The sequence below is a fragment of the Brassica rapa genome, chromosome A10 (genome assembly GCF_000309985.2).
Source record: "Brassica rapa cultivar Chiifu-401-42 chromosome A10, CAAS_Brap_v3.01, whole genome shotgun sequence".
NCBI classification, from domain to species: Eukaryota; Viridiplantae; Streptophyta; class Magnoliopsida; order Brassicales; family Brassicaceae; genus Brassica; species Brassica rapa.
In genome coordinates, this window is record NC_024804.2 from 6,823,019 (window position 1) to 6,841,671 (window position 18,653).

The window sequence follows — 18,653 nt, forward strand, 5'->3', positions numbered from 1 at the left end:
TTATGCCCATGTAAACCTATACAGCCTGTTATTTGAACGTTTTGCTTTCACAAGTAGTTTTCCACGCTGATCATGCATTGTTAACTCTTCTCCTCTCAGCCTAATGTCACAACCCGCGCGACCTAGACTTATAATATAACTCTTGAGGTCAGGAATAAAATAGACATCAGTCATCTTCCTTGCATCTCCGTTCATATCTGTGAATGCAAATGTTCCCTTGCCTTTGATGTCTATCCTCGAGTCATCCCCAAACCTTACCTTTCCGGTGATAGTATTGTCGATCTTTGAGAAATATCTTTGATCTCCAATCATGTGGTTGCTCGCGCAGTTATCAAGATACCATATGTTTTCTCCTTCGGTGCCTGTTTCATACTTCTCAGGTAGGACGTTCTTCTCGTTTAGGAATACAACCTCATGCATCATGAGCTTGTCAGCTTCTTGTGTATCGGTGTTATCGGATTCCTGAGTTTCCTGTAGCTTGAGAAGAAGCTCTGGACATTGGGCCACAAAGTGCCCAACCTTATCACATCTAAAACATGTTATCTTGGATGCATCTCTCTCAGTATAGGATCTTCCTCCATTGAATCATCTTCCTCCGTTATATCCTCTTCCTCCATTAAACCTACCGCGTCCTCGTCCTCTGTAAAAATAACGTCCACCCCTACCTCTTCCTTGATAAGAATCTCCATAGTAGTATTGGTTATCTTGTGATCCACGGTTTGATTGATCTTGAGATATCCGGTTTGCTTGGCTACTTTGTCCATCGTTTGCATACATTAACTTTGATTGATCTTCCTCACCATCTTCGTCATCAAGGATCCTCTCTTCATATGCTTTTAGACGTCCAATGATCTCTTCAAAGTTTCTTGTATTAAGATCGAACATCTGTTCAAGCGAGGCGAACATATGAATGTATTTCTTTCGAGGTAGACTCGAGAGAAATTTCTTCACAAGTTTCTTATTTTCAATGGTTACGCCTAGCGCAGATGATTTTGCAGCAAGTGATATCTTGCATATTTACATTGTTTTATCCATTCATTCATAAACATTTTCATCATATAGATTAGGATTTAGACATGTTTAGGTTGCATTTTGCATACATATGTCTCTATCAGGTATTTGAGTACCACATGGAGTTTCTGGAGACATTTGGGTGCATTTGGAACTCAAAGGAGGTGATTAGAGTGGTCTTTGGACGAGCACTGCCTGGAGCGACCTTTCGGAGCGACAGCATGAGGTCGCTGTGCACCACATCCCGGAGCGACTCATCCAGAGCGACTGCACAAAGTCGCTCGCGTTTTCACGTCCGGAGACACACATCTCGCTCTCGGAGCGACCTCTCGCAGCGACCCAGCGAGGTCGCTCCCGAAGCTTGGAGCGACCTGTCCAGAGCGACAGGGAGAAGTCGCTCGCCATCTTGGTTCTCGGAGACAAGAAATCGCTCTCGGAGCGACCTCTCGCAGCGACCCAGCGAGGTCGCTCCCGAAGCCTGGAGCGACTTGTCGGAGCGACGAGCCGAGGTCGCTGCGCGTCTCAATTTCACTCGAACTTTTGATTTCTCAAGAGCCTTTTGGTCATTTCATTATGCAAGTTTTTATTTTCTAAACCTATGTTTTAAACATCTTTGGTAGCCACCAGAGGCAGATTATCTTTTATCTTTTGATCGATTGAGAAATACACAAAAACTCTCTGGAGAAGTTCATCTCTTGGATTTTGATTGTTATGTTCTTGTGTTATTCAACCAAAGACATTTGATGTTTGAGATATGTTAGCAAATGAGCATTCATCTAGACATAGAGTTTGCGTAGAATTGTGTCTAGGCTTAAGGTTGATAGTTTGATTGATCGTTTGCCATCCTTAGTTCGATACTTGATCACCGAAGGTCTAATCCCTATACCCATGAGTTCTCTTTTCCCTTAGTCAAGAAAGTATCATTCTGTTATTGCTTTCTAGTTTAGTAGTAGTTTAAAACCCATCTAAATCATTGGTTGCACTTAGATTAAGTGAGTACTTGCATTCTCGGTGCTTTGATATCCCTCAGAACTGGTTCGACAATCTTTTATACTACAACATTTGTCTTAGGAGCCTTGAAAACTCCTAACATCAAATTGGCGCCGTTGCCAAATTCTGAGTAGATTTAAACATTGAGATTTAGTCACTTGCTTGAGACTAAGTCATTTTTATTTTCTTTTGTTACTGATTCTCTTTCTTCACCTCCCTTTAATCTACAGGTGTATGAACTTGAGGAGCAGGGGTCCATCAAACCTAGTTCCAATAGCTGCAGACATCAGAGCTTTAGAGAGAGAGTGTGCTAGAAATAGAAGAGAAGAAGAGCAACAGGCTCACTTGCAGAGATTGAGTACTGATATGGGAGACATACCTCAAAACCAACAGCGAGCAGCTCGACCCATTGGCACTTACGACCGCCCCAACATTCATGGTCATAGATTGGGAATCCGAGCACCCGCTGTGGCAGCCAACAACTTTGAGATCAAATCAGGACTCCTCAACGTGATCGAGAATAACAAGTATCATGGCTTGGCTCTAGAGGATCCATTTGATCACTTGGACAGGTTCGACAGCTACTGTGGGTTGTCAAAAACCAATGGTGTGTCCGAAGATGCCTTAAAACTCAAGCTATTTCCTTTCTCTTTGGGGGATAAGGCACGTCAGTGGGAGAAGTCTCTACCCAGTGACTCCATCACCACTTGGGATGACTGCAAGAAAGCATTCTTGGAGAAGTTCTTCTCTACTTCAAGAACTGCTAAGCTGAGAAACGAGATTTCCAGATTTCAACAGAAGAACTTGGAAGGCTTCAGTGAAGCCTGGGAGAGATTCAAGGGCTACCAAGCTCAATGCCCACACCATGGCTTTTCTAAGGAGAGCTTGCTGAGCACATTCTACCGTGGTGCTCTTCCTAAGTACAGAGCCAGACTGGATACAGCTAGCAATGGGTTCTTCTTGGGGAGAACTGAGGAGGATGCAGAAGAGTTGGTTGACAACATGGTAAAGAGTGATGCAGTCTACAGTGGAGACCACGACAGAGGCAGTAGAACAGATGATAAGCAGACGAGGAAAGAGATCAAAGCTTTGGAAGACAAGATCGACCTCCTCATTGCTGAAAAAGCAACCCAAGAACAGCTGAAGTTTGTTGGTAACTCCAAGCAGGAAGATCCACTTGCTGTCAATGAGGTTGAGGGTTTGGAAGGTCAAGAGGAGTTGTGTTTCATCAACAACAATGGTAGCTGGTACAAAAAGGAGCCCAATTTTCAGTACAACAACTACCAACAGAAATCCTATCCCAACAACCAACAGAGTGGTTATCCGCCTAGAAACAACCAGCAAGGCGGCTATCAGCCTCAGCAAAACCCCTCGTCTGGTTCCTCTGCTCCTCAAGAGAGCAGCACTGATACCTTACTGAAACAAATCTTGGAGTCTCAGACTAGAAGTGAGAAGCAAGTTGGTTATGAGTTGAAGAACCTTCATTCCAAGATTGATGGGAGCTACAATGAGCTCAACAACAAATTCTCACACCTTGCTTCTACAGTCAGGAATTTAGAGAATCAATTTGCTTCCATGAACACTCACCAGAATCGCCAGCAAGGATCTCTACCTGGAAAGTCTGACCAAAATCCCAAGGAGGCCAAAGCTATCACCCTTAGGAGTGGTAAGCAGTTACCTCCTAGAACCCTCACCAAGGATGCTGAGAAACTAGGTGAGGGGGTTGCCATCAACATAGATGATGAAGTGGTGATTGTTGATGAGAAGATCAATGACGAGATCTTGGAGAAGATAGTGGAAGCCAAAGGTAAAGGAAAGGTTGGAGAGGAGAAGAAGACAGTAAAGGATGGTGAAGTTGTTACTCCAGCAAGTGAAAGTTCTTTTGTTCCCCCTCCCTATGAACCCAAACTTCCATTCCCTGGTAGATTCAAGAAGCAGCTGCTAGAGAAGTACAAGGCTCTGTTTGAAAAGCAAATGAGTGAAGCTCAGGTTGTAATGCCCATCATCGATGCTTTCATGTTAATTCCCCAATACAGCAAGTTCCTGAAAGATGTTGTAGCTGCAAAGAAGAAGGAGATGGAAGGAATGATGATTCTTACCCATGAGTGCAGTGCCATCATCCAGAGGCTTGATGTTCCAGAGAAATTAGAGGATCCAGGAAGCTTCACACTACCTTGTGCTCTTGGACCTATGGTATTTGAGAAAAGTCTCTGCGATTTGGGAGCTAGTGTCAGCTTGATGCCTTTGTCTGTTGCAAAGAAGCTTGGATTCACTCAGTACAAGAAGTGTAGACTCTCTCTGGTGTTAGCTGATCGTTCAGTGAAGTATCCTGTGGGCATCTTAGAGGACCTCCCTGTGAAGATTGGAAGGTATGGGAAACCAACTGTGTTCGGGCAAGCCTTCTACATTGAAGAGATGGACACTCCTGCTGATGAGCACCTTGAAGAGTTACCACCTGAGGACGACGAGGAGGGAGCATCTCCCTCTACTCATTCCCCATAGAAGGTAACCCACCACACTCCCTTGTATATACCATTTCATTTTTGCATATTAGTTTTCTTCTCGGTATCTCCTTCTTTCTTTGACAACACAGAGACTGTGTAACTCAAGTTTGGGGGAGGTACCAAGCATTTGATCATGTTTGCTTTGATTGTGTTTCATTTGAGTCATGCATTGCACACCTATTTGCATATATAAAAAAAAAAATCAATCATTTAGTTTGCATCATTTGCATTTCTAGGAGAGTCTAGAGCATATAGGTTGCATTCACTTGCATTGGGAGCAATGATTTTAAATGCCTTGTAAAGAACACTACGTTGCACCTGAGTAGCTTTTGCACCTCTCAAAAAGACTTGTATGTTTCGAGCCTTGAAAACTCTTCCTGAAACTTGTTGATTGCTGAAACTCAGTCTTTGAAGCCAACTACGACCTTATTTGAACTGAACGAACTTAATGCTTCTTGCTCATGGTCCCTTGTGTACTGAGTCATGGCTATACACACTTGAGTTGTCACATCTTTTATACCAATCTTTTTTGACAAACTCTAGTGGTAGACCACTCCCAAAACCTTTTCCTCCTTTTAAGCTTTCATTGTTTGATGAGTGAGGCCTTTTTCGGAAAGTCTTACATGTGCATAATGTTGAGAGTATCGGGAACGACAATGCTTGATCTTCATTCTTGCTAGATTGGGCACTCTATTGTCTAGCTATAGGTGGGGGTGAGTGTTGTGATTATGATTTGGGAGAAATGAAAAAGGAAAAGAATAGATTCTTTGTGCTTAAGTGAATTGTTTTATTGGGACCAGTATAGAAGCCTCTAGCTCAAATTTTGAAAAGTCTTGGCCCCCAGCCTAAAAACAAAAAAAAGGAAAAAGCAAAACGAAAAAAAAAAAGAGAAAAGAAAAAAAAAAAAAGAAAAAGAAAAGAAAAAGGGGGCTAGCAAAGTTGTTAGGAGCTAAGAAATGTTTTGAGGTTGTGAAAAATCCCTTGTAGATTTCAAAGAGAAGGAGTTAAAGTTCTTAGGATCTTTTGGTGAGAGATGTGAGTTGGGTTTGACATTGGGAAATGATTGTGTGATTTGTATGTTTGGGAAAAGGGTAGAACAATGGAGATTGAGCATTGTATGCATGAGTTGGTCCCTTTCTTAGATATATTATGTGCAATGTCAAGGCTACTTGTTTTGAGAGCAAACCACCTTAAAGATCATATGTTTTGAACCTCTTGAATCACTTGAATAAAAGCCTTCTCTTACCCAACCAAATGACTTGGACCAACTGACCATTTGCAAGAATTCACCTGATGTTTTGTGCTTAATGAATGTGAGAGTTGGTTGATTTGAATGTGTGGATGCTTGATGATGAGTGTAAGAACAAAAAGAGTTAAGATAGGCCTAGAGAAGCTAGAGTGTAATAAGAGAGTGTGCTAGTTGTGTTTCTTTTGGCTGTGTGCTCCCTCCTTCAACCTCTCTCCCTATGAGTTCTAGAAAGTTCACTTGTGGACAATTAAAAGAACAAGTTTGGGGGAGTTGATATCTTGCATATTTACATTGTTTTATCCATTCATTCATAAACATTTTCATCATATAGATTAGGATTTAGACATGTTTAGGTTACATTTTGCATACATATGTCTCTATCAGGTATTTGAGTACCACATGGAGTTTCTGGAGACATTTGGGTGCATTTGGAACTCAAAGGAGGTGATTAGAGTGGTCTTTGGACGAGCACTGCCTGGAGCGACCTTTCGGAGCGACAGCATGAGGTCGCTGTGCACCACATCCCGGAGCGACTCATCCACAGCGACTGCACAAAGTCGCTCGCGTTTTCACGTCCGGAGACGACCTCTCGCAGCGACCCAGCGAGGTCGCTCCCGAAGCTTGGAGCGACCTGTCCAGAGCGACAGGGAGAAGTCGCTCCCCATCTTGGTTCTCGGAGACAAGAAATCGCTCTCGGAGCGACCTCTCGCAGCGACCCAGCGAGGTCGCTTCCGAAGCCTGGACCGACTTGTCGGAGCGACGAGCCGAGGTCGCTGCGCGTCTCAATTTCACTCGAACTTATGATTTCTCAAGGGCCTTTTGGTCATTTCATTATGCACGTTTTTATTTTCTAAACCTATGTTTTAAACATCTTTGGTAGCCACCAGAGGCAGATTATCTTTTATCTTTTGATCGATTGAGAAATACACAAAAACTCTCTGGAGAAGTTCATCTCTTGGATTTTGATTGTTATGTTCTTGTGTTATTGTTGATTTCTTATCTATTTCTCTACATGATTAATCTGAAATCCAATATGGGTTTAAGAGGAATCATGGAGATTAGTGAGTAATCACTTTGTGAATTCATGGGTTAGGGAGATTAAGGGTGATTAGGTTAGAGCTAGGATGTTTTAGTGTAGATCATTCATATTTCCTTGCTAGTAGAGTAATCATAATGCATCTTCTGAGTTGGCCACTCAGTTGTTGATCCTTAGGCATTTCTCACCCGAAAGGTGTTCGATGAAATGCCCGAGACAACTCTCCTAGGCTTTTAGTATACTTTGCCAAAGACATTTGTTGTTAAAGATGCTAATATAGCTAATAGATGTTGGGGATGGATTTAACCCATCCACAAAGCCCATCGAACAAAGGGCCCAATCCAGCAGATCGAGTCAACCTCGGCTCGGAAGCCGATTCTCGGGGTATCGGCTTAGCCAGGAAACGCTGTTAGTCGAAGCAGAGAGCAAACGAAGCGGGACCAATCGACTAAGCGGCTCGGAGCGATCACCTCCTAATCAGGCCCGAAGGGCCGACAAGGCCCAATCAGTAAAAGGAGATTAGGTTAAGGTAATCGAACAGAGTATAAAAGGAGAGGAAAGCAAAGGAGAAAGGCATCGACACTGAGCTACACAAACTTAGCGGCGAGATTAGGGTTTATCATCCGTACAATCATCTCTCTGCTATTTGTACTTTTCCGGTTTAAGCTCTCACGAGCTCCGGCTTGCTTTTACTTTCTCCACCTTTGTAACATCATCTCGAAATCTAATAAACGCCTCTGTTCGACCCATTTCTAGTATTGTTTACTTCACCCGAGACCAAACTCACCTTAAACAATTGGCGCCCACCGTGGGGCCGAACAGACCCAGCGTTTCTAGACTGATATGACCACCGGAGGTACGAACCCTGATACCTCAGGAGAGGAGCCGGCACTCACGCCTCCTCCGCCTCCTCCCCTCCTCTCGTCGGAATTCATGAGTTCAGTCATAGCCCGACTTGCTCATCAAGAAGAAGTTCAGAAGACGACGAATGATCAGCTCGCCGCCATTGTCGCTGCCCTTAGCGCCTCCACCGGCAACTCACAACCGCTCCGTCGTTACCTCTTCAATACAAACCCTCCTACTCCGGCAGAAGGACGAACGACGAACCCAGTCGATCCCACTCTTCAACTCGCGGAAACCCTAGCCGCCGATGCTTCTCCTACAGCGTCAGATCCATCAACTGTCCGAGAAATCGCTGAGCTTAAACTAAATTTCCAACAAATGAGTTCGAGGATCCACCAAGCAACGAGCGCAGTACCCGAGATTGACAGTGTCATCGCATCAACATCGCGTACTCCTTTCACCGAGGAACTGACGGAGGTCAAACTCCGAAAGATGGACAAGTTGCGTCTTCCGGAATACAAACCAGGAGGAGATCCCGTCGAGCACTTGACGGCTTTTAATATTGCGGTAGCGAGGGCCAGACTCGCCCCCGATGAAAGAGACGCGGGATACTGCCAACTTTTCATTGAAACACTCAACGAGCAAGCCTTAACCTGGTTCTCGGGACTCGAAGAGAATTCAATTAGAAGCTTCAAAGAGCTCTCCTCGGCTTTTCTCAAGACTTATATCATGTTCACCAAGCGTGAAGCAACGGCGTCGACTCTCTGGAACCTCAAGCAAACGAAGGATCAGAATCTTCGCGATTACATGGAACGTTTTAAGTCGGTCGTGTCAAGAATCAATATCCCAGACCACATCGCCGTCGATGCCTTGAGGAACAATCTCCTTGTGGAATGTAAGTTCCGAGAAGATCTCTATCGATGCACCGCCACGACGTTGCAAGATGCCGTTGCTCGTTCTCACAACTTCATTCGTATGGAAGAAGACACTAAAGCCATCTTGAGCAAGCACAACTCGGCGAAGCAATCGGCGCCTAAAAATGCCGCCACAGCTCACGTCGAACCTCGTCAGCATGCTCCAAGCGACAAAAATAACCGTAAGAACGGTCTCCTTTACGTCGTCGACGAAAACGGGAAGAAGTGGAACACCTTTCATCGGGAAACCGATCCTCCAAGCGAATCCCCCCGAGCAACAGCGCCAGCCACGGTCGCCCAGGTCGATTCGGCAGCGGGATCTTCCCGGACCCCACCAGGGCTTACTAAATCGTGCAAACTCCACGGTGTAAAAGGTCACGACACTTCGGAGTGCAAAACACTTTTTGCGCAATTCCTCTCCTCACTCGAAAGCGGTGAAATTAAGATTCCTCCTCCGAAGCCAAAAAGCGAGAACAGTTGGAGCAGAAACAAGGACAGGAAAAATCAGCGAAAAAATCAAGCAAAACCGCGTCAAGACGACCAAAAACCAAAGGTCGCCGAGCAAATCCCACATCAAGACGATGATGGTGACGCCTCAGCTGACGAAGATCCGCCGGCAGCCAGACAAAGGATTGAAGTCATTCGAGCCCAACCGGAGTCCTCATCAGACGAAGAGAGCGATCTCGAGGAAGCCCTCGACCCGTTGGACTTACGTGTACTCCTCAAACGAAAGACCACGCCAACGAATGACAAGACTCCCGGATCATCCGATCTCCGAGTCGAGCTCAATGCTAAAAGAACTAAGCATTCGCTGAGCCCAGGATCCTCATTGGCAACTACGGAAGGCAATCCTATCGTCGATCTACGAGATCAGCTTAACGCGCGAGTCGGTGATTTGCGTGCAAAACTGGACCACAAAAAGGCCGGGTCGCCGAAAGAAAGCGAAGACCTCCGAGCTCTTCTCACCAGGAAGCAATCAAGTGTCAGGCCGCGGATCAACGTGATTATGGGAGGATCTCCACCTTGCGGGGACTCCGTACGAGCAGTCAAAGATCACCGACGAATGGTGGACACCTCGCAGCGCTGGCCGCAGAAGTTCCCAACTGATCTCCCAATCTCCTTCTCAACTGAAGACCTTGTCGGAGTAACTTTCCCTCACAACGATCCTCTCCTCGTCGTTTTAGCCATCGATAAGTACGACGTCACCAAAGTGCTGATCGATACTGGCAGCTCGGTCGATATCATTTTTCGCGAAACTCTCGTAAAAATGGGAATCGACTTAAAAGACGTGAAACCGTCATCCAGGACTCTCACCGGCTTTAACGGTTCTTCCGAAGTAATCATGGGAACTATCCGTCTCTCGGTACAAGCAGAGGGAGTAGCACGGATGGTCAAGTTCTCGGTAGTCAGCACCAAGGCTCCCTACCACGTGATACTAGGCACTCCATGGTTGTACTCCATGCGTGCAATCGCATCCACGTACCATCAGTGCGTCAAATTCCCGGGAATGGATGGCACGACTAAGACAGTGAGAGGAGATCAACGGGCCGCGCGAGATCTCTTAATCGCCACGGTCAAACTGCAGCGATCTCAGTCACTAGTCAACTCGATCTCACCTCCTATCAGCAAGATCTGCCCACAAAAGGAAGAGGTGCTCGAAGTCCCAGTCGACGAATCGGATCCAAGTAAAGTGCTACGAGTAGGCGCTTATCTGTCGGACGAGATGCAACGTGATATCACGGATTTCCTGAAGCAAAACTTGTCTACCTTTGCCTGGTCGATGACTGACATGCAGGGAATCGACCAGTCCATCACGACTCACGAGCTAAACGTAGACCCAAATATTAAGCCCATCCGACAGAAGAGACGAAAGTTGGGTCCCGAAAGATCCAAAGCAGTTGTCGAGGAAGTCGAGCGCTTACTAAGCGCGGGCTCAATAGCAGAAGTTCGTTACCCGGAATGGCTCGCTAACCCGGTGGTTGTCAAGAAGAAAAACGGCAAGTGGCGCATGTGCGTCGATTTTACTGACCTCAACAAAGCCTGCCCAAAAGACAGCTACCCACTTCCGAACATCGACAGATTGGTCGAGTCAACTGCCGGCAATGAAATGCTCACGTTTATGGACGCTTTCTCGGGATACAACCAGATCATGATGCATCCCGACGATCGAGAGAAGACGTCGTTCATAACGGATCGAGGAACTTACTGCTACAAAGTAATGCCCTTCGGGCTGAAGAATGCCGGTGCGACGTACCAGCGACTTGTCAACCGCATGTTCGCTAAACAGCTCGGTACAACGATGGAAGTCTACATCGATGACATGCTCGTCAAATCAGTCCGAGCAAACGACCACCTGGCACACTTAAGGGAGTGTTTCGACATCCTAAACGCGTACAAGATGAAGCTAAACCCGGCCAAATGCACTTTCGGGGTATCGTCCGGAGAATTCCTTGGCTACATAGTGACGCAGCGGGGAATCGAAGCAAACCCGAAGCAAATATCAGCTGTCCTTGATCTCCCCAGTCCGAGAAACTGCCGAGAAGTCCAACGACTAACAGGCCGAATCGCAGCACTTAATCGTTTCATCTCCCGATCCACCGATAAATGCCTCCCATTCTACGATCTCCTCCGAGGAAACAAGAAATTCATTTGGGACGATAAATGTGAGGAGGCTTTTAGTCAGCTCAAACATTACCTGACGACGCCCCCTATCCTGGCAAAGCCGGAAATAGGCGACGTTTTATCTCTCTACATTGCGGTCTCATCCGCCGCAGTCAGCAGCGTGCTAATCAAGGAGGACCGAGGAGAAAAACGACCTGTTTTCTACATGAGCAGGAGGATGACCGGACCAGAAACCCGGTACCCGACACTTGAAAAGATGGCCCTGGCCGTCGTCGAATCAGCGAGGAAACTCCGCCCATATTTTCAGTCACATTCGGTAGAAGTTCTCACCGACCAGCCGCTCAGAACTGTCCTACAAAACACGAACAGAGCTGGCCGTCTTACCAAATGGGCGATCGAACTCGGAGAGCTCGACATCACTTATAAGTGTAGAACCGCCGCTAAGGCCAAGTCCTCGCCGATTTCCTCGTGGAGTTATCTCCGGAACTCGCTCAAGATTTGGAAACCTCGGATTCAACATGGATCCTGCATGTCGACGGTTCCTCGACAAACAAAGGCTCTGGAGCAGGAGTTCAGCTTCAATCCCCATCGGGAGAACTCATTCGACAGTCGTTCAGTTTCGGTTTCCCAGCATCAAACAACGAAGCAGAGTATGAGTCACTCATCGCCGGCCTTCGCCTCGCCAAAGCAGTCAAGGCTAAGCGACTCAGTGCATACTGCGACTCACAGCTCGTCGCCAGTCAGTTCAGCGGTGATTACGATGCGCGCAACGATAGAATGGATGCTTACCTCCGAGTCGTACAAGCATTGGCTAAAGAGTTCGAATTCTTCGAGCTCACAAAGGTTCCTCGTGGAGAAAATGTCTGTGCGGATGCGTTAGCAGCACTCGGAAGCAAGCTACGCGATCAAGTCAAAAGGACTATTCCAATCCACCGAATCGAGAAACCAAGCATCGACATCTCAACGGAATCAGCTAACTTCGTCACCACAGAACCCGAAACAACGCCCTTATCTGAGACCAACGACGACTCCGAGATGACAGACCAAGATCAGCTACTACCCGACTGGAGGACTGAATTCATCCAATATCTCACCGCGGGCACACTTCCAACGGATAAATGGGCCGCAAGACGATTAAAGAGGCGCAGCGCGCACTACGTCGTCATGGAAGAAGAACTCCACCGAGTAACGGCTAACAAGGTCCTCCTGAAATGCATTTTCGCCGAGCAAACACATTTAGTAATGGCAGAAACTCACGAAGGAGCGGGTGGAAACCACTCTGGAGGTCGATCACTAGCCTTGAAAATTCGGAACTTGGGATTTTTCTGGCCAACTATGAATACCGACTGCGAAGCATATGCCCGGCGATGCGACAAATGCCAACGACACGCTCCGAGTATCCACAGTCCAACCGAGCTACTGCGAACTTCCGCAGCACCTTACCCATTCATGCGATGGGGGATGGATATCATCGGACCAATGCCGAATTCTCGCCAACGTCGCTTCGTGCTGGTATTGACCGACTATTTCACCAAATGGATTGAAGCAGAAGCCTTCGCGCAGGTTACAGAGAAGGAGGTTCGCGGCTTTGTTTGGAAGAACATTATCTGTCGCCACGGCCTACCATACGAGATCGTGACGGACAACGGATCACAGTTTATGGCCGGAAACTTTAAAGATTTCTGCAACAAGTGGAACATCCGACTAAGCCCTTCAACGCCGAGGTATCCTCAAGGAAACGGACAAGCAGAATCCTCGAATAAGATCATCATCGACGGAATCAAGAAGCGCCTCGATCTCAAAAAGGGACATTGGGCCGATGAACTCGACGGCGTGCTCTGGTCGCATCGGACAACCCCCCGAGGAGCAACAAAATCTACTCCCTTCTCACTCGCTTACGGGATGGAGGCGATGGCTCCGGCCGAGGTCAATGTAACGAGTCTCCGCCGGTCTAAGATGCCTCAGCACGTTGAGCTTAACCAAGAGATGCTGCTAGATGCCCTCGATGGGCTAGAAGAGAAGCGCGACCAAGCCTTACTTCGGATCCAGAATTACCAAAACCAAATCGAGAGCTATTACAACAAGAAGGTCCGCTCGCGTCCTCTCGAGCTCGGTGATCTGGTCATGAGAAAAGTCTTCGAGAACACCAAAGAGCCCAACGCTGGAAAACTCGGTGCGAATTGGGAAGGACCATATAAAATCACTCGAGTCGTCAAACCAGGAGTATACCGACTCGAGACTTCCCGCGGAGAGGCAGTCCCACGAGCTTGGAACTCCATGCATCTTCGCCGTTTTTACTCATAAAATGAGTAACTTTTCAGAGCGAGTAAAATGATCTACATCACCTTTTTGCTCGCGCCAAAAAAAAAAAAAAAAAAAAAAAAAAAAAAAAACCGAGCAGATGCACCCTACGGTCACTTCTACTCGCCCAAGTAAATGACTACCAAGTCACTTTTACTCGGACTAAAACGAACTACGAAAGGCTTGATCCTCCTCGGAGGTACGTAGGCATCCCCTCTACGGGGTCCAGCCCCAACAACCCAAAACAAAAAAAAAAAGTTTTACTCATCTCGTTCCTCTCACGAGCAAACGATGCCAGCCCTTTAACTCGAAAAGCGACGCACGAGCACTCGCCCAAATTAATCGAACGTATCCTGATCAGATATCGAACGAAGGGAAAAACAGAGTCACCGATGATGTAAATCATTGACCAAATTCACGAAGTGGAATTTCGGATCTTATCGCAAATCGAAAAATAATGAGTTGGCCGACCAAATTTTCTCGATTACTGCGTAGCATTCAGATACCTTTCCCTCGGAAACTTATCAAAAAAAAAATTCTTGTCTTAACTCTTTCCCGACTTATCACAAGAAAGAATAGTGGGATTGAGTTAACGAGCAACGAATAATTTCATAATCGACTAAGACGTTAGCGGTTATCCGTAACATACTTAAAAGAAAAAACACTTGGTAATCATTCAAAGTTTTTTAAAAAAAAAGGGCAAAGGAAACCTTCTGAGTACTTAAACAACAACAGAGACAAGTTCAAAGGCTTCAAGGAGCCGAAATAGAAAAATTTTACAACAGATGACGACAGGCATCAATCAACCACGGGAGGATCCTCGTTGCCGCGGCCATCTCCTTCTCCGGGACCCGAGACACGACCAAATTTGGTTGGGGCTGGCGCAGTCGCGTCTGCAGTAGGCATCCCCGCAAGAGCATCATCACCTTTCTCCGGGTCCTCTGACGACGAAGCAGATGAGCTGGCATTCTTCGATGCCTTAGCAGGGGAATCCGTTAGCACGATAGTCGGCACGGCTCCGTCCTTCAAAACAACCGCTCCTGCTGATGCCTGCTTCGCAGGGTCAATGTCTTGGTCGGTGGGCTGGTTGGAGGATACAGCAGTTTGAGCGGGCTTCTCCACCGGATCTTCAGGACGAAGAGGAGTACGCAGAGCAATAGCGGCCTCCGAATCGATCAAATTAATATTTGACCCAAACGGGTCAAGCTGACGCCAAATTTCCTCGATCAAAAATCGAGACTCCAACACTAGCGGAGAAAGGCAAAGATCTTCCGCCGGAATCTCCTTTACCTCCAAACGCTCTGCTTCTTCCTCGTAGTGCTTCTCTTGCCCGATGAAGAAGTCGATGGTTTCCTGCGGGATCTCAACACCAGAGGCCTTGATCTGCTCGAGACATTTCCTCGTCCCGAAGGCTTGACTATAGAGACACCGAGCATCGTCGTATTTGTCCCTTTTGTCCTCACGAAGGGAAATCCTGTGAAAGCGTTTCTCGGCTTTAGCGATCATGGCAATCAGCACGCGAACCCTCTCGTGCGTGACCTCGTATTTACGAGATTTCCGAAGCCTGTCCATCTCCTCGGAATGCCTTAGCAATTCCGCAGCCATTTTTGCCTCTAGATCAGCCTTTTCCTTCCGCTGCTTATCCACCACGAACTCGAGATTGTTCATCGCCTCCTTACACATCTGCAGTTCAGCCGCGTCAGATGTTCGCGTCTCGTCAAACGCTTTCCTGAGAGATTTCTCCCGAGCAATGGCTTCAGCCTTTTCCCGCGAAGACACCCGAAGAGCCTCCTCCGCTTTCTTCTTGGCTTCTTCGCTCTCACGGATCTGCTCTCTAGCCCGCCTGAGGGCTGTGTCATACTTCCCGACCAGAACATTCCAGTCGCCGTGGCTCTGATCAAAACACAAAAAGACTTAGCCAAAATAATTTAAGGTTCGGAAAAGAAGGGAACGAACAACCGCTTACCTTTACAGACGAGCAAGAGGCGTGCTCATACTCATCTTTGAAGATGAGATCTCCCACCGAAGGGAGTTGATCGGGACCGCCTTTGACCAACCGTAACAGGCGAGCACAATCTTCCGGGTAGCAAGCCAGTGGAAGCTCACGGTTAAACTCGAATCTGAACCCATCTGCCGGGGTTTCCTTAGGGCGACCGGATACTCGGGTCTCAGATCCCTCCGTGACATGAGCAGGGGACTCATTCCTCAAGCGGTCCCGCTGTCCTCCCGAAGTCGATATTCCCCTCGGAACCTCAGTAGAACGCAGATCACCGGCCAAGGCTCCACGGGATACCTCCTCGGTGACTCGACTCTACCGTCTCCGTCGGCGGAGGGCGATGGTCTCGTTCTCATCATCCTCCGAGGTCCCAACCTCAGGGATATCTTCAGGAACTAGAGCCTGAAGTTCCTCTTCGCAGACCGAGGATGAGCGGGGCGGAGCCGGTTCTTTCTTCTTCATCCTCTTCTTCTTGGGAATATCTTCAGAAGGCGGGTCCCCGGCTTTCCTTTTCTTCCCCCCTTTCTTAGAAGAACCATCCGCACCAGGATGTTCCGGCTCGGAGGAATCCTTCGGACCCCCGGCACTTTTCTTGCTCTTCTTCGAGCTTTTACCCTGCGAGGAGCCGCCAGTACGCGCCTGCTCAGTGGCAATTGGAGTCGCCTCTACGACCTCCAGTCCCGAAGGACCAACCCTGTTCTCAGAAGCGCCTCGCTTGGCACCGATCTTCCCGGCTACAATAAGACTAAGGTCTGGTAGTTGCTTCATCGTTTTAGCTCGGTTGATCTCCTTCTGCTCGGCTCTCGTAAAGAGGGATAATCTCTTCGATGTCGATTGGTTAATATGAGGATGCGGTTCCGAGATCCAGCTTTCTGCAAAAAGAGAAATCCTTAATAGACATCGTTCATTTACTCGAGAACATAGAAAGGTAGTGGAAACTTACGGTTGGCAATCCGGTCTACAGATCTCTGAATTCTCTCTCGAGTAAAATCCTCCCAGTGATCTTGCTTCTGCAACGCAACAATTCGAGCACTCTCCCTCCAATCCTCGGGGTACGTGGCGAGATTCGGGTGACCAACTAAAAAAAAAAGAGAAGAAAAACACACGTTAGACGAGCACTCGCTACAATCATCACGAAAGGCAGTGTGCAGTACCCATCTCCGCATTCCAAAGAACGCGATAACCAGACTTCGGAGGTTCCTCGAACGCTGACCTGTTCGACTTCACATAGAAGTACGAACGTTGCCAATCCGAGGTTTTGGTCGGATACCCCGTAACCACGTTGTAGTTTGGGCGCATCCTCGTCGAGACGAGCCCATCATCGGAAATTGAAACCGAGGTCAATTCTTCAAACGACCTCACACTCATCGACGTCCCCGCCTCGGCCGCAATTACCGATAGAACGACCATCAACCGAAGAGACCCGTTCATCAGCTGGCTTAAAGCGACTCCTCTGCGGAACGCATAAGTCGTGACGATTCGAGGAATCGGGAACCACAGCTTCGTGTCATTCCGGAAATATGACTCGTAGATGCACTGATACCCCTTCGGGGGCGACCAAGGCCTCTGATCCCGCTTTGGAATGATGAACGAGACCCCGTGTGCATTGAGATCTCGGAGAATAGCCTCCACCGACTCCACGGTGGACTTCGTCCTCTCGACGTTGGACCAATCTTGTCCATCGACGACCGAAGGTCGAATTCTCCAAACCTCCAGTGGGCTCTCCTCGGCGAAGATGTTCCCAGGGTAGTAGCTGATCGGAACAATCGAGGCGTCGACCGCTTCTTGACCGTCGTCGTCACCCCGGAACTGTTCTCTTGCTTCCGAGACCAAAAGACGCTGCGCTAAATCCATATTCTCCGTATCCATCATTGCTCCGTGATGGATACTGTCAGGATTCTCAGCAGAATCCCGAGAAGATACCGCCCCCTTTCCTTTTTGTTCTCGCGTCAAACGATGCGACGACATCTCGGATAATCGCAGATCTAAAAACAGAGATAAAGAGAGAGAAGGAGCGTAGAGAGAGAAAGTACCTTTAGCGCTGCGGAGAAAAATGAAAAGAAGTGGAGAGGGGTGCGCTATTTATAGGGAGAGATAAGCGCAGGGATCAAGGCGTCATCATTACGCCTAATAAGGCCTAAGTGGGCCTAAACCCAATTAGGCGCGTGATCGACAGATGCGTCGATCCGTCTTCTCGATCCGTAATCTCACGATCGCAACGCGTGATAAACAGATGCGTCAATCCATTTCCTCGGTTGAGAAGCGTTGATTAAACGGATTGACTCCTCAACGATCAGTCACTTGCTCGGATTGAACCTTTTGTTCTCCGAACTAAAGATATCAAATTCATCGAAGATCGATTGCTCGACCATCAATGAACTGGGGGGGGACTTACTGTTGGGGATGGATTTAACCCATCCACAAAGCCCATCGAACAAAGGGCCCAATCCAGCAGATCGAGTCAACCTCGGCTCGGAAGCCGATTCTCGGGGTATCGGCTTAGCCAGGAAACGCTGTTAGTCGAAGCAGAGAGCAAACGAAGCGGGACCAATCGACTAAGCGGCTCGGAGCGATCACCTCCTAATCAGGCCCGAAGGGCCGACAAGGCCCAATCAGTAAAAGGAGATTAGGTTAAGGTAATCGAACAGAGTATAAAAGGAGAGGAAAGCAAAGGAGAAAGGCATCGACACTGAGCTACACAAACTTAGCGGTGAGATTAGGGTTTATCATCCGTACAATCATCTCTCTGCTATTTGTACTTTTCCGGTTTAAGCTCTCACGAGCTCCGGCTTGCTTTTACTTTCTCCACCTTTGTAACATCATCTCGAAATCTAATAAACGCCTCTGTTCGACCCATTTCTAGTATTGTTTACTTCACCCGAGACCAAACTCACCTTAAACAATAGACTTGTTAGTAATGATTGCTTTCATATTATTCAACCAAAGACATTTGATGTTTGAGATATGTTAGCAAATGAGCATTCATCTAGACATAGAGCTTGCTTAGAATTGTGTCTAGGCTTAAGGTTGATAGTTTGATTGATCGTTTGCCATCCTTAGTTCGATACTTGATCACCCAAGGTCTAATCCCTATACCCATGAGTTCTCTTTTCCCTTAGTCAAGAAAGTATCATTCTGTTATTGCTTTCTAGTTTAGTAGTAGTTTAAAACCCATCTAAATCATTGG

General features: G+C 47.4%; 1 protein-coding gene, 1 non-coding gene and 1 pseudogene across 2 annotated transcripts; 1 reads left to right on the plus strand and 2 right to left on the minus strand.

The window, feature by feature from the left end:
- On the minus strand, positions 1-885 carry LOC103833264. The gene is made up of 2 exons (XM_009109356.1): positions 666-885; positions 1-491 (listed from the first exon to the last, which is right to left on the minus strand). Exons 1-2 carry the CDS (start codon positions 883-885, stop codon positions 1-3), a joined length of 711 nt encoding a protein of 236 aa, XP_009107604.1.
- Positions 886-2,766: 1,881 nt separating this feature from the next.
- On the minus strand, positions 2,767-2,873 carry LOC117129386. The gene has a single exon (XR_004453035.1). It is a non-coding gene; the product is annotated as a small nucleolar RNA R71 (small nucleolar RNA).
- A 4,188-nt stretch (positions 2,874-7,061) lies between these two features.
- LOC117128992 lies at positions 7,062-13,562 on the plus strand (annotated as a pseudogene).
- The last annotated feature ends 5,091 nt before the right edge of the window (positions 13,563-18,653 follow it).

Excerpts from the sequence above, each read along its gene's own strand:
- LOC103833264 (XM_009109356.1), bottom strand. The coding sequence starts at position 885 with ATGTTCGATCTTAATACAAGAAACTTTGAAGAGATCATTGGACGTCTA. Across the intron at positions 492-665 it reads AGATTCTTATCAAGGAAGAG|AGCTTCTTCTCAAGCTACAG; the intron begins GTAGGGGTGGAC and ends CCCAATGTCCAG.